Raw genomic sequence first — 14,334 nt, 5'->3', positions numbered from 1 at the left:
GCAGTATATGTTTCCCTGCACATTTTCTGTGTTTTGGGGCATTTTTTGTGCATTCATTATCTCTTTTCTTATGTCACAAACCTTGTTAGACTGTTTTTGGGGGATATTTCTATGGACATTACTTTTCGCTATTTTGCAGTTCACCTAATGAGAAAATTTTACTATCTTGCTTTACACTTGGGGTGTAGTTGTTACATTATACATTCAGGATTTTTTCTGTCTAAAGTTTAACGTTACATTGTCATCCCCCTCCCCCACCCCACAAGCTGAGATGCTGCAAATTTGATACATACATGTATAAAAGTTAGGCTAGGTTCACACTACGTTTTTGCAATCCGTTTTTTGAAAAAATGGATGAAAAATGGATTGCCAAAAACAGATGCAACTGTGTGCATCCTTTTTCCCATTGACTTCCCTTATAAAAAAAAACGGATCAAAACGGATCCATTTTTTTTTTTGACGGACACAAAACGTGGTCGACCTCATTTTTCTGTCCGTCAAAAAACAAACAAAAAAAACCCAGATATATTAAACGGATTGCAAAAACATACTGTGAACAAAGCCTTATCTGTGTGTTCTTTTTGTTCTAAAATCGCTTCATTTCAACTGCTAACAGTGTTGACTAGACGGGGCTCCATGACAGTCGGGCCCCCTTTCTCCAGCCAGGAGATGGGGCTCAACTGCCATGAAGCTCTGCCAAGTTGACACTGTTAGGCTGGGTTCACACTTTTTTTTTTTTTCTTCATTTGTGTGCATCTGTTTTGATCCATTTTTCCATTGACTTTCATCATTAAAAAAAAGGATTAGTTTTTTTTAATAAACACAAAAATGAGGTCGACTAAGTTTTTGTATCTGTTAAAAAAAAGGATCCTTTTTTTTTATAATGGAAGTCAATGGAAAAACAGATCAAAGCGAATGCACACAAATGCATCCGTTTTTTTTTAATCCGTTTTTAAAAGAAATGAATGACAAAAAAGAATTGCAAAAATGCTGTTTGAAACCAGCCTTAACCGATGAAATGAAACAAGAGTAAAGGGGGTGACAGTATCAATTAAAAGGGATACTGTAACCCCCCTTAGGGCCCTATTCCACCGGACGATTATCGTTAAATTGTTCGAATCTCAACGATAATCGTTCATTTGAATAGCAGTTAAAGATTAACGACCAAACGAGAAATTGCTTTATAAGACCTGGACCTATTTTTATCGTTGCTCGTTCACAAAACATTCACAAAACGTTCGCAAATTGTTCGCATTGAATAAGACGTCGTTTGGTCGTTCGCAGTAGATACGAACGCAATAGCGAAGAAATAGCGAAGAAAAAATGATCGCAATTACGATCATAAGTTACGATTATCGTTCCATGGAAATGAGTGAACGTTTTCAGGTATTTCGCAATAGCGGTCGTTTGAGATTGTTAATCGTTAACGATTATGCGAACGATAATCGTCCGGTGGAATAGGCCCCTTATGGTACTTTTACATGGAGCGATAATTCGCCCGATCGCATGATTAACGATTTTGAATGAACGATTTTTTTTTTTATAACGATCAGAGTTTAGACGGAACGATACATCGTACGGAAAATTCGCTATGCGATCGTTTTGCGATCGTTTAAGCCTATCTCACACTTAGGTGAAATCGCTGAAAGACTGTTTACACTGAACGATCTGCGAATTTTTTGCGAACGATCAACGATGATTTGAGAACATGTTGAAAGATCAAAATGAAGTCTTTTTTTGCTCGTCGTTTGATCGTTCGCTGCGTTTACATGTACAATTATCGTTCCAATTCGACCGTTATCATGCAAAAATGAACAATCAATCGTTCCGTGTAAAAGGACCATTACTCTCACTTTATTTAATCAAGGGACAGTGTCACCTAGTAGGGGTTTAACGGCCAGGACAGGTTTCCAGCCTTTGAATATAAAGACAATTGTTCCCATGCATTGACAGCAGGCAGTAATGTTGAAAATTGAAATACCAAGTGTATTAGAAAGCTGCAGAACTTCATTATACAATGACTAGAAATCGGTAGGTTGACTATATTTGAATGATTGTGTTAGGAATGAGCTGCTGGATCGGACTCCAGGAGATTAAGGTAACTTCCCCATCAGTTTTGGGTTTTGCTTGTCCTAATTGTTATTATGTTATTATTTCTCACCGCCCACTCACTGGATATCCGAGGGATGCGGATTGGCTCGCTGCTGCTGCCTTCTCCCCCATCACTGATTGGTCTGATCTCGATTATGTAATCCTCATCGTATGGCAATGACAGCTCGACAGATGTCTGATTGGTCTCAATCAGGGCAGCTCCTCCCTGTCGGTTCCACCGATAGAAAACCTGCAGAGACATTGTCATGTGATGCGCTGAAAATTCTCTGAATCTCTATGAACAAAAACGAATATTATTGAAAAGATGGTGCTGTGCTCCAAACTCACTCTGTACCCTTTAACCTCAGACTCGTCCTCCTGCGCCGTCACCTGGTCCCAGTTCAGGATGATCTTGGAGTTTGAGGAGTTCCATGTGATGTTTCCTGGTGGCTGACTTGGGGCTAATGTGAGAACACACAGAGTCAGCACAATGTGGGCGATAAACAACTGCACATGATATTATTTGGTTACAACAGCGTCAATACAATGGAAGTGTATGATGTTATACACTATATAAACCACTTATACTTGGCAAATAAAACAGAGAAAAAGGTTTGGTGTGTCCTTTATGGCTGCCATAATCTGCTTCATATAACTGGTGTTATGAGTTACAATATTGTGACCAGTCAGCCTCAGCTCATAGATATATGAAGGAATGGCGTAATACAAAGTCACGTGTTTCTGGAGTCCTCATATTTGATGCACTTGCGCCTTTAGTCTATGTTCACACACCGTCAAAAAAGTGAAAAGGCATCCTCTTTTTCTATTTAAAAAGACGTCTGTTATTGCTGTGATTTAACTGACTGCAGTGCAATGACAGATGTCCAATGCACACAATGTATAAAATGACTGACGTGTTCTGCTGGGACGTTAAAGTAATTTTCGGACGTCTTTTTCAAACACTGGATGTTATTTTTTGTTGTTCACACACAGTTTTTCTTTTTTCATCATCCTTTCTCCATTTTTACTATTAAACTCAATGGACTTTTTAATTAAAGACACAACAAATAGACATTTAGTCCAGCTGAACTAGAATAACCTACCAGCAGCTGTTAATGCACTGATGGGCTGCAAATCCTCAAAATAACGGATGTAATTTTGGACTCAAAATAACAGACGCTATTTAAAAAATTATAAATGCACAAGAAGAAACGTTGTGGGAACCCGGTGGCTCAAACACTGTAAGATACAGGCCGTTCTGTGACCCAGCCATGTCACAGAACGGCCAGTGTCAGTGAAGATCATCCCAGATTAACTTTATTTGTGTTGAATTGGGATGCGGGCGCATCCGTGTGCATCTGCATCCCAATTCACCATAGCACACAATGGAAAATGCGACCGGAGCCACATTTTTGATTGTGTGAACTGAAAGTTCTGAACGGCCGCTGACATGTCAGTTTTCTGTTCAGCCACTTGCAATCCTGGCCGGAGCATATACTATGTGTATACACTCTGGCCGGGATTCTGTTCATTTTCAATGCAAATGAATTAATCATGGCCGTTGTTGCAAACTGCAGCTTTTCATTAATGCTTTTCACCCAAGGCAAACTAGTATTTGTGTCATCTCAGTGGTAAGGTGCTGCCATTACTCACGTGGCTTCCTGGTTGTCACATTGACTGTAGGACTAGCAGGGCCAGTGCCCGCACTGTTGTATGCCCGTACATTCAGATAATACAATGTGTGCCCTTGTAGATGGGTCAGTTTGGTGGAGGTTTGGTTCCCTAAAGTCCGCAGTTTCCGGGCACTTTGCTCTTTCTCATTTTGTTTCCAGTAACGAACCTAAGAACAAATAATAAAAATATCAATGACCATCTGTATAATGAACAGCTCAGCAGCTTCCTTTACATGGTCTGTAATAAGATGAGGGCATCAGCTGATAAATCCTCACCTCATAACCCTGTATTCTTCCCTTGCTGAGAGTTCCAGGTACCCCAATCCATGAAACTTCAATGTCCCATGCAGTGAGACTCCGAGCAAAGACGCCTGCTGGGGCCCGGCCTGGCTCTACGGTGCACAAATGGTTATCATTGTATAGTTATAGAATGCAACATCGTATGAGTATAATAATATATTATAAAATTCAAGAGCATATTAATGTAATGTAACAATGCAATATAACAGTATGATAATAAAATGTGACAATATAATAACATAGAATAGCACAATATAACGTAAGATTACAATAATGTAATGTAACACAAGAATGTCAAAATGCAACGTAACATCACATGACATAATGCAAGATAAAAGTATAATAATTTAATGTGACAATAAAATAACATAAAATGGTATAGCACAATGTAATGTAATAGAAGGATAGTATATTGAGTCTAATATGATATAAGAGTATGATAACTTAATGTGACAATGTAACACAAAATTGTATAAGATAATGTAATACAACATATGACTATAATAATATAGGTATAATGTTATAATATAATACAGCACAATCTAAGAACAACATAATAATTTGAAATGGTATAGTACAGGCATGTCCAAAGTCCGGCCGGAGGGCCATTTGCGGCCTGCGTTCCGAACTTTTACGGCCCCCCAGGTATCCAGCTTGCTATTATCTGCCTGTGTTATAAAGCATATAGCATGTAGCATGTAAAATGGTCGGCCCTCGCACATGTTCACTTCATCAAATTTGGCACTCTTCGAAAAAAGTTTGGACATGCCTGGTATAGTATAATACATTCAGCATCAGCAGCAGCCGCCCAATCACAGGACAGTTCTCTCTCTCAGCATAGATCCTAGGACCAGTTGAGGCTCTTACCTTCCTCTGCTGTGTAGACCACAGTCAATGGGCTGAAGGGTCCCTCTCCTCTGTTATTGAATACTCCAACTTTCACCTCATAAGGAGAGAAGGAAGGCAGACTCTCATTCCGGTAAATGTAGCGTGAGGAATCTGCCGATGCTACCACTGTCTGCATCCAACTAATTGTTCCAAAAGGCCGGAATGCCACCACATAGCCAAACCCTCCGCCATTCTGAAACTCCTCTGGTACAGGCTGGAAAAACACAGTCAAATTACCCATAGATTAATGCACAGACACTCGCTTCAAGTCCAGCAGTAGCTACAACACTTACTGTACAGTACAACACTTACACTAAGGGCCCTATTCCACAGGCCGATCAATAATGTAAACAAGGGCCTATTTAATGTTTACTGGGCCTATTCCACGGCCCGATGATCATTTAGCGAGGGCTGCAGGGACATCGTTACCGATGTCCTTGCAGCCCTTGCAGCATACATTACCTAGCAGGGCTTCTCCTCCGCTCCGTCTTAATCCCGCTCGCACGATCATCGGCTAATCATTTTCTCTATTCCACCGAGCCATAATAGGCTGAACCGGGCCGATTCGGACGATTATCGCTCCGTGGAATAGGCCCCTTACAGTACTGTGTCAATCCTGCGCTACATGGGTCCCTGTCTTTGAAAGCTTAAAGGGGTTGTCCAGCGAAAATCTTTTTCTTTCAAATCAACTGGTGTCAGAAAGTTATATAGATTTGTAATTGACTTCTATTAAAAAATCTCAAGTCTTCCCATACTTATTAGCTGCTGTATGTCATGCAGGAAATGTTGTTTTACTTTCAGTCTGACACAGTGCTCTCGATGACATTTTCCTAAAATGCACATGTACTTTTTAGTCCTTTTTGATGATTTGTCCTAAACGTAACCTTGATAAACCCTGGCACACACTTATGTCACTGATTTTAAACCTCAGCCTATTAGAATAACTGCAAAATGCCCCCTTGTTTGACAGAGTATCAGAGCAGACGGCTCTCCTCACCTCCCATGTGATGACCAGTTCGCTTTTACTTCCACCACCACCACTGACATTTGCAGGAGTCACTTCAGGAACTACCAGAGAGAAGAGAATAGGACAAATTAGAGGTGGTACATACTGGAGTGATAGAGTTACAGTGCCATTGTTTGTGGAGGTAAAGTATTTAATATACTGTGGTATATGCGACCAAACAAGCATGCCCAAGTGTATTTTTTGGTTCCTAAGACCATGTTTACGCAACGTATATTTTCGTAAAAGTACGGTCGTTGTTGCCGATTGCCGATTGCCGATACTGTTTACGAAAATATACGTTGCCTTGCCTTCTATGGAGCGTATACACATAGGGGAAGATTTATCAAACATGGTGTAGAGTGAAACTGGCTCAGTTGCCCCTAGCAACCAATCAGATTCCACCTTTCATTTTCCAAAGAGTCTGTGAGGAATGAAAGGTGGAGTTCAGTGGGGAGTTCTAATGCGGGCGCACACGGATGCGCCAGCATTAGAACTGTGTGGCCCCTAAGATCATCCGGCCAGTACTGCAGTACCGGCGGAGGGGATCTTTTCGGAGACCGGCCGTTCTGTGACCCGGCCGGGTCACGGAACAGCCGGTCTCTTACGTAGTGTGAACATAGCCTAATATTACATTTTGATTACTAGGACTAATTCTTTATTGACATCACTGTACTTTGCAAGAGCATTTATGGATTTTAAAGGGTCCACTTTCTGGGACCACAGGTGTCCATTACAATTAATAGATGCCTTATAATGCTTCATGTTACTTATAATACAAAAATGGTTTAAAGAGCTAATGATCTCAGGGGGTTACCATTATGGTTTGTTTGTCTTTGAGGGAACTATGCACGTCAGTTATAGAATTATACTTATTGTTAAACATGACTGCCATCTTGTGGTCAGAAGTGATACTGCAGTTATTGTTTTTGTTTCTTTTATACAGCAACTCAGCCCAGTTTTTTATGCTGCAATCCCTTCAGGTTCAACAGCAGAAGCCCCTAGGAGTATACTGCACAATGGACTATTCTAAGAAATGTTCTGGGGATGAGGTTGTTACTTTATAAATGTCCAGGTGTCTAGACATTTACATTCACATCCACTTGCTATTGTGCAAGAAAATGTGGATGGCTTTCATGTTCTATAGAATTGTTCAGTGATTCCTCACAGATCTGCAGATGTTACTGTTAGCTTCAAGGTTATCTCCTCTATTGTGAATCTGCATTCAGAGACACATCAAAGGCAAACTCTAGACCAGGCACTCTTAACCTGTGACTCACTGGCTTCCAGGAATTAACAATTCCCAGCATGCACTGGAGGCCTTTGGCATAGAAAATATGCACTATGCCGCCTGTAGCCGTTAAATTTCCATATTAAACCTGTACCTAGTTACCAGTAAAAATAAAATGTATTGTACTGTTCAGTTCTAACTTACAATACAATAATAATGTGCTGCTACTCACGTGCTTCTTCTGTTCGCCTTTTGTCAGAAGGGGGGCTAGGCTCTCCAATACCAATCTGGTTGATGGCGATAACACGAAACTCATACTCAACCCATGGACTCAAACCAACCACTGTGGCTGTGAAGGATCGTCCATCCACAATCTCAGGCACTGGAACAACACATACACATATACTGTATTCTACAGGCAATTGTTCTCTGTTATCATGACTGTAGTAGAGGTGAATACAATATATTGCTTTATCTTCCAACATTTCAGAATGTGGGGTCTGACTGCAGAACAGGTGAATACAATCTATTGTTCCTTTGTATCAGCCATTTGTGACTGCGAGAAGGCTGAATGTAGTGTTCCTCAATGATGATCAAGACTTCTTGCTCATCATACTTCTTTATATCACATATCATTGATGCTGAGAACCCTCAATAATATTTATGTCCTCACCTGTGCTGACTGCTTGCCAGCCCACAGAAAATGGAGTCCGAGCCTGTACAACATACATGGTGATAGGGCTGTGATTGTCAACTCCAGGCATCCAGGATAACTGAGCAGTGGTGTCTGTGATTTCCTCCACTGTGAGAGCATCTGGTGGTCCAGGAGGTCCTGCAGAGCACACAGATCAAGTTATTTACACCAACAAAAACAACATCCTCTTCACGATAGCTAATTTAGGACCTTCTGCTCCTTATGGATATAAAGACCTCCATGTCCAACTGTTACTGAAAGTTAACTATGGCAGATAAATGGCTATGAACATGTGAAGAATCCTTTGGACATAGGTAGTGACAAGTCGCTGGAGCAAGGCCTGACAGATGACCCCATTACAGTCCCTATCATAATTAGTAGCAGAATGAACAGTGTTGGGATGTTCGTGGGTTCCAGGGAAGGAGACCAGTGATACAATAACAAAGAAGGTAGGAAATCACTGGAAAATCTATTCTAAGGTAAATTTTCAGTATCTGGGTGAATTCTCCTTTAAAACTATAATTTACAATGACTTTCAGTAGCAGATTAGGTCTGCCTGTACCTCTGACAATGAGATCAGCTCCTGCAGACAGTTTGTCTACACTGGTGTGGACCAGGCAGATGTATTTCCCAGCATGCTTCAGTTGGATGCTCCTTATCATTAAGTCACCCGCAGAGTCTTGCTGTTATAGGAAAAATACAAAATAGCACAAATGAAGACAGTCTCCCAATATATACTAGGATAATACACCAAAACAATCAATCAGAAATGGATAAAAGAAGTAATATGTCCCAGCCATACATCCTCACACAACATAACAGTCTTCTAGTAGTGACCATTCCAGGTACAGTCATACTTACTCCTCCTACTCGTTCAAAATGTTCTCCATCTTTCTGGAAGTCAATAAGTTGACCATTGAAAACCCAGGAGAAAGAGATGTCCAAAGAATGGTCGTGGGAGACCTGACAAGGCAGCACAATGCTTTCTCCTACTGTGACATCCATGCTTGAAGGAGGTACCAAAACCTGTGTAGGATCTGACAAAAACAATGATGCCTGAGTGGACTTTACTTCTATAAAGCTTGTGGAGGTAGTAATTTATTAGCCATAGTGAACAGTGGCAACAAACTGTGTCTTTTGCTTTCGAGGACCTGGCATGACAATATCAAAAGCAAAGACTGTGGAAAAGTGAAAATCTCACCCTTCACCACTAGAGTTCCAGTGCTGCTGGCTGTCCCAAAGTGGTTGGTGGCTGTACACGTATAACTCCCAGCGTCTGCTTTGGTGAGGTTAGCAATCTTTAAGCTTCCATCATCCAAAATTGAAATTCTGCATGAACAGACAAATTGATAATGATCCTTAAAGTAAAAGTCGCTTTTAGTCATTTTCAGATGCAAAATTCTGCTCTGATTCTTTTTACAAGATTCCTTTCTATTGACAGGAGCTTTTTTATTTTTTTTATTCAGAGCGCCAAATCCCCTGCCTTGACATACAGTAGCATTAGATGACATTACACTTTTATACATTTATACTATTATTAGATGTATACATTTGTAGTGAGCTTCCCCTAGTGGTGGCTGCAGAAAGACGGAATTTTAAAACTATTTCTATGCAGGGGATTCAAAGCTCACTATAAGAAAAGTGGAGCACTAACCACTAAAATCTATATAAGCAAAGTCAGTGTGCACTTGAAGGCTGGGTTCACACTACGTATATTTCAGTCAGTATTGCAACCAAAACCAGGAGTGGATTAAAAACACAGAAAGGATCTGTTCACACAATGATGAAAGTGAGTGGATGGCCACCATATAACAGTAAATAACGGCCATTATTTCAATATAACAGCCGTTGTTCTAAAATAACAGCAAATATTTGCCATTAAATGGCGGCCATCCACTCAATTTCACCATTGTGTGAACAGATCCTTTCTGTGTTTTTAATCCATTCCTGGTTTTGGTTGCAATACTGACTGAAATATACTGACTGAAATATACATATACTGACTGAAATATACGTAGTGTAAACGCAGCCTAAATATTACAATGGATGCCAAAACTGGCATAATATGTTCTTTCTCATGCAGCAAAGTCTATTGAGCACTGCCTATACAGGTCGGCGTCCCTACGCTTTCATTATCTGTGCAGACAGTCTATGAAGATCCAGTCATTCATTTTGTTGATAAGAATTATGGACAGAGTTGAATTGGTTTGGCGAGAAGCTTCGGAAATGTGTTTTAAACTAAAATTCTCTGAGAGCTTCTAATGAGACTGAAATAGCTGTACTCAAATGACAGACATTAGCAGACATTCATGCCCGGCCAAATCCCAGCAGCGACTGCGCCGACTCTATTCTGTGTCACAGCTGCAGATCGCTTGCAAATAAACGCCATTAAGTCCCTGGCTAAAGCGCGCAATTTCTTCCTGAGTATAAAAATCCTGTATAATACGTCCTCGTCAGACTTGGATGACTCCAGACGTCTCTTGTCAGATAGGAAATCACAGCTTTTTCTGCTATGGACAATCGATTTTATTTTTGTCTCTTCCCATCTCTCATCTCGCAGCATTCACAGGTTGCAGTGAAACAAAGAAATTTGTATTGTAATCTATAGAGACAACATGTAGATAAGAGACCCCATTACTGGAGCAATAACTGCTCACATGACTGACATAATAATTAGTTTATCTTCTCTATTTGTTGTGTCTTTTATTGCAGTCTATAGTTCCTTGTTATCAGTCATTTTAGGCTTGGGAATGTCTGACTGGGTTAGATTAGACCTTGAAGGTTAAATTCTACAATGGCAAACTTACCTAGTACTGCAGTGATGTGGGAAAGAAGGACAGAAGTGCCTTTTATGGGTCTGGTAAAGTTGGGTGCCAACTCTTCTGGGAGTGATAGTGATGATAACTTTGTCTGTCACCCACCTTTTGATCAACGGAGTTACTTTGATTATAAAAAGTATTTATCTGATTGGACTTTTTTGAGTAACACCATTATATCGCAGACAATGCATGATGCCCCTCTATGCAGTCCCTATATAGTATCAGGCCCCTCTATGCGCCCCCCATATAGTATAAGACCCCTCCCTGTGCAGCTTTACATATAGTATAGGCCTCTATTATTCAGCCCTCAGGTAGTATTAGTCCAACTGTGCAGCCCCCCCTAAGGTATAGGTCTCCTCTATGCACCCCCCCCCATATATTATAGGCCTCCCCTGTGCAGGCCCACCCAAATATTGTATAGGCCCCCTCTTTGCAGCCACAGAGGTTCCTGTTGTTTATGAGAATGAATGGCAGAGTGGGTACAAACAACGCCCACTGCACCATTCTATTCAACTGTATCTATGCCCAGAGGTGAGCCACCACCCAGAGATAGCGGGCTGAGCGGGCAGCTAGCAGCAGCGAGCGCTACTTCCCTTTAAACTTCACAGCCATGTGCCTGCATAGCTAAAAGAGAACACTGCTGGCACCCTCTTCCGATTGTTGGGATGATGCGCCATGTGAGGTTGCACAGCTTGCACACTCAAAGGCTGGCTCTGAATGCATCTTTATTAGAAATATCACCAATGATGAAGTGATAGTAGCATATCCTACTAGTTGGACTAGCCCTACAATGTGGGAGAACCCAACAGGAAGTGTTCTATTTCCCTGCAGCACCCCGAAAGGAGAAATGAAGCATTACACCATTCCCACTGTAGTCAATGGGCTATCCATTTAATGGCCAGTTCTAATCTAAGTATGATGGAGTACGATGTGCCACATTTTCTCAAGAGTAGCATGTTACTAAATATACAGTAGTTGGCCCCTCCCGGGCTGCTCTGATGGAATGCTCTGTACTACTCCTATAAGCAGATAGAAAGGTTTATGCTATTGTCCTATTTTTTTCTGTATGAAATTACAAATCCGTCAGAACATCAGAACAATGGTGACCCCACCCCCTTCCTGACCCTGACTATATTTCTAGCTACTTTTGAGAAGGCGATAAAATGCAAATATGGTGTTCGCCAAAATCTGCATTTTTTTCTTACAATGAAAAAGTGGTGCAAAGCTGTTAATATAATCCTTGAACTGTTTATAGCTGCAATCTGTGAATCAATATAATTACAGAATAAAACATGACAAGTCCAGAAACATAACTACTTCTGGACTAGGGGCCAGCTGAATATAGTAAGATATGGTAACATCACCAGAGGCCGCAGACAGAGGTCAGATATCTATAGATGAAGGCAGATACGGTCCTGACCTCTGGTCCCCTTGGCTTCTGGAGATGACATTCATAGGAGGCGAACCATATTTGAACTTGATTCAGAGACAGGAATATTATAAAGTGATGAAGCACAAGCTTCATAGATGTGGCTGCAGTGAAGACATTTACAGACTTGTTGCAGCAGATGGTTACATTACAGCAGCAGATGGCACAAAACAAGTTACAAGTGAACACACAGTTTCTGGAAAATTGAGAGAAAGTTGAGCAATGACCTCTGAGCTGGAAACCAAATAGTAGAGAAGAAAACTTATAAGAAGGTGAGTTCATAGCGGTGAGGACCATGAATGGCTCCCAGTGCACCAAGGCTCTAGGCCAACTTTATTGCAGGAAGTTATGGAAGCCCAACATAGATGCTGCAGAGCCAACAGCAAAAAGACAAGTCACTTCTGATGTAACAGCTTAGTGCAGCATCTCCAGGACTCCTAGGATGCCAGTAGCTTTTTGATGGTCCATTTTGTACTGAATCAAAGCCTTGTGGGTTCAGTAGTATTTTATGGATAGCCCACTTCTTTGCTGAGTTTTGCATATGGTAGGCCAGGCTTATTTCCCTACAGTCCACTCAGCAGCCAAGCTGTTGTATGTAGTAACATAGTCTGCCATTTTACTGAGGTATCAGTTACCCTGCACCCCAAACTTCATACTAGTAACCATAGCTATAGAATACTGGTAACAGACAACAAACAGTGTAAATTAGTATTTGCTCCATTAACCCACTCACCTAGAGTTTGTTCGCACAAAGTCCCTTCCTTTCTTCCAGGCGATGGTGGGTTTGGGGGAAGCTCTAGGTTTGCACTCAATCAGGACAAAACCCCCGACTTTTCCTAGAGTCACTCGTCTTACAAAGGCTGAAGAAAAGTCTGGACCCACAGCTGAAACAAGCACAAGAAAATAGGTTATGAATTCATAGAGGCCACTGTTATAAAAGGGCACAGTGCAGCAGGTTAGAGACATTTAGGCATTTTCTTCTGCACTACAGCACCCTTGCTCTTTGGTACAAAGAATACGAAATGAACATAGAACATGAACATATTCTTTGTTCTCTGGTCTTCTCAGCTATAGCAGTATACCCTGCCTGTTTACGACTGTTGATGGCCCAGAAATTTGAACCAAAACACAAATAGTGACATGGAGCTGAGGGCTGACAAATGACCCCACTACGGTCCCCTGACATCTGAAGATCCTAAGTACAAAAGAGTAGAGACCAGGAAGCCTATTATGGATTATTAAGATATATCTATCAGTAAGATTCAGATTTGTAAAAAGACAAATCCTATTATTTGGTGTGGATATAAAAGTGTTCTTACCAATCACCCGCAGCTCTGCGCTGGAATATATGGTCCCATGTTTGTTTTCTGCCAAGCACTGATACATTCCTGAGTCTGAGCTGTTCACAGAGGTGATGGTGAGACTCCCATGCTCAATCTGGAGACGGCCCTGAAGAAGAGGAGAAAACTGAGCAAGAGAAGGCATATAGTACACAGCCTATAGGCAGTAGTTTGCCTGCTGAGCTCAGTAGTTTATTCTATGTGATGCTGTCTACTGAGCCACTGTATCTTAATATCATGTGTTTCTGCTGAGCTACTATATCTAATCCTATCAAGTACAATACTATCTGCTAAGCCGCCATATCTAAACCTTCCTTGTGTGATACTGTCTGAGGAGTGTATCTATGTAGTCTATGTTATAGGATACTGCTGGATCTATGGAGTCTATGTCTATGGATTCTATGTTATAGGATACTGCTTACTGCTCATTGTTCCCAGTTCTTACCTTGCTCTGCAGGCGCTGACCGTTTTTCAGCCAGGTGTATGTTGGCTTTGGTCGCCCGCTGGCTTTACATTCTAATAATATATTTTCTTCAATTGCTATATGAGCATCATTAATTTTCTGGATCCAAGCGGGAGGAGCTGGAAATAAATGTTTTATTAATTATTTGGGGAAATTAAAACATATATTTGCACAATGTTTTAGTAAGAATAACCAGAAGACAGAAGTGTAATATTGTGATATTGTCATTTGTGCATGAGACTGGGATCATACATGGCACTTTTGTAGAAAACTTCCATTATAGCTTTTTTTTTGTGCCAAAGCCAGAGAAGGATTCAAATGGGATGGAAAATATAAAGGGGGGATTTCATCTTTCCTATTGGATCCTCTTCTGGTTTTGGCTCAAAAACTTCAGTGGCAGTTT

The 14,334-nt window shown here is 41.0% G+C and overlaps 1 protein-coding gene across 7 annotated transcripts in view; it reads right to left on the bottom strand.

The window, feature by feature from the left end:
- The window catches only part of LOC138788593 (contactin-4-like), a 177,077-nt gene that overhangs the window by 4,363 nt on the left and 158,380 nt on the right, over positions 1 to 14,334 (bottom strand). For 6 of the 7 annotated variants that reach the window (XM_069966625.1, XM_069966626.1, XM_069966627.1 and 3 more), the window contains 14 exons: positions 13,914 to 14,050; positions 13,448 to 13,577; positions 12,862 to 13,012; positions 9,082 to 9,209; positions 8,742 to 8,917; positions 8,443 to 8,563; positions 7,860 to 8,018; positions 7,419 to 7,568; positions 5,950 to 6,020; positions 4,932 to 5,166; positions 4,041 to 4,156; positions 3,745 to 3,931; positions 2,440 to 2,552; positions 2,173 to 2,341 (listed from right to left, as the gene is read on the bottom strand). In XM_069966625.1, coding sequence (XP_069822726.1) covers positions 2,173 to 2,341; positions 2,440 to 2,552; positions 3,745 to 3,931; positions 4,041 to 4,156; positions 4,932 to 5,166; positions 5,950 to 6,020; positions 7,419 to 7,568; positions 7,860 to 8,018; positions 8,443 to 8,563; positions 8,742 to 8,917; positions 9,082 to 9,209; positions 12,862 to 13,012; positions 13,448 to 13,577; positions 13,914 to 14,050 — 2,043 coding nt within the window. Of the gene's footprint in view, positions 1 to 2,161; positions 2,342 to 2,439; positions 2,553 to 3,744; positions 3,932 to 4,040; positions 4,157 to 4,931; positions 5,167 to 5,949; positions 6,021 to 7,418; positions 7,569 to 7,859; positions 8,019 to 8,442; positions 8,564 to 8,741; positions 8,918 to 9,081; positions 9,210 to 12,861; positions 13,013 to 13,447; positions 13,578 to 13,913; positions 14,051 to 14,334 lie in introns of all 7 variants that reach the window. The other variant, XM_069966629.1, reaches the window with a different exon arrangement.

Source organism: Dendropsophus ebraccatus, chromosome 4 (genome assembly GCF_027789765.1).
Source record: "Dendropsophus ebraccatus isolate aDenEbr1 chromosome 4, aDenEbr1.pat, whole genome shotgun sequence".
Classification (NCBI taxonomy): Eukaryota; Metazoa; Chordata; class Amphibia; order Anura; family Hylidae; genus Dendropsophus; species Dendropsophus ebraccatus.
This window is presented reverse-complemented; position numbering and strand designations above follow the sequence as displayed.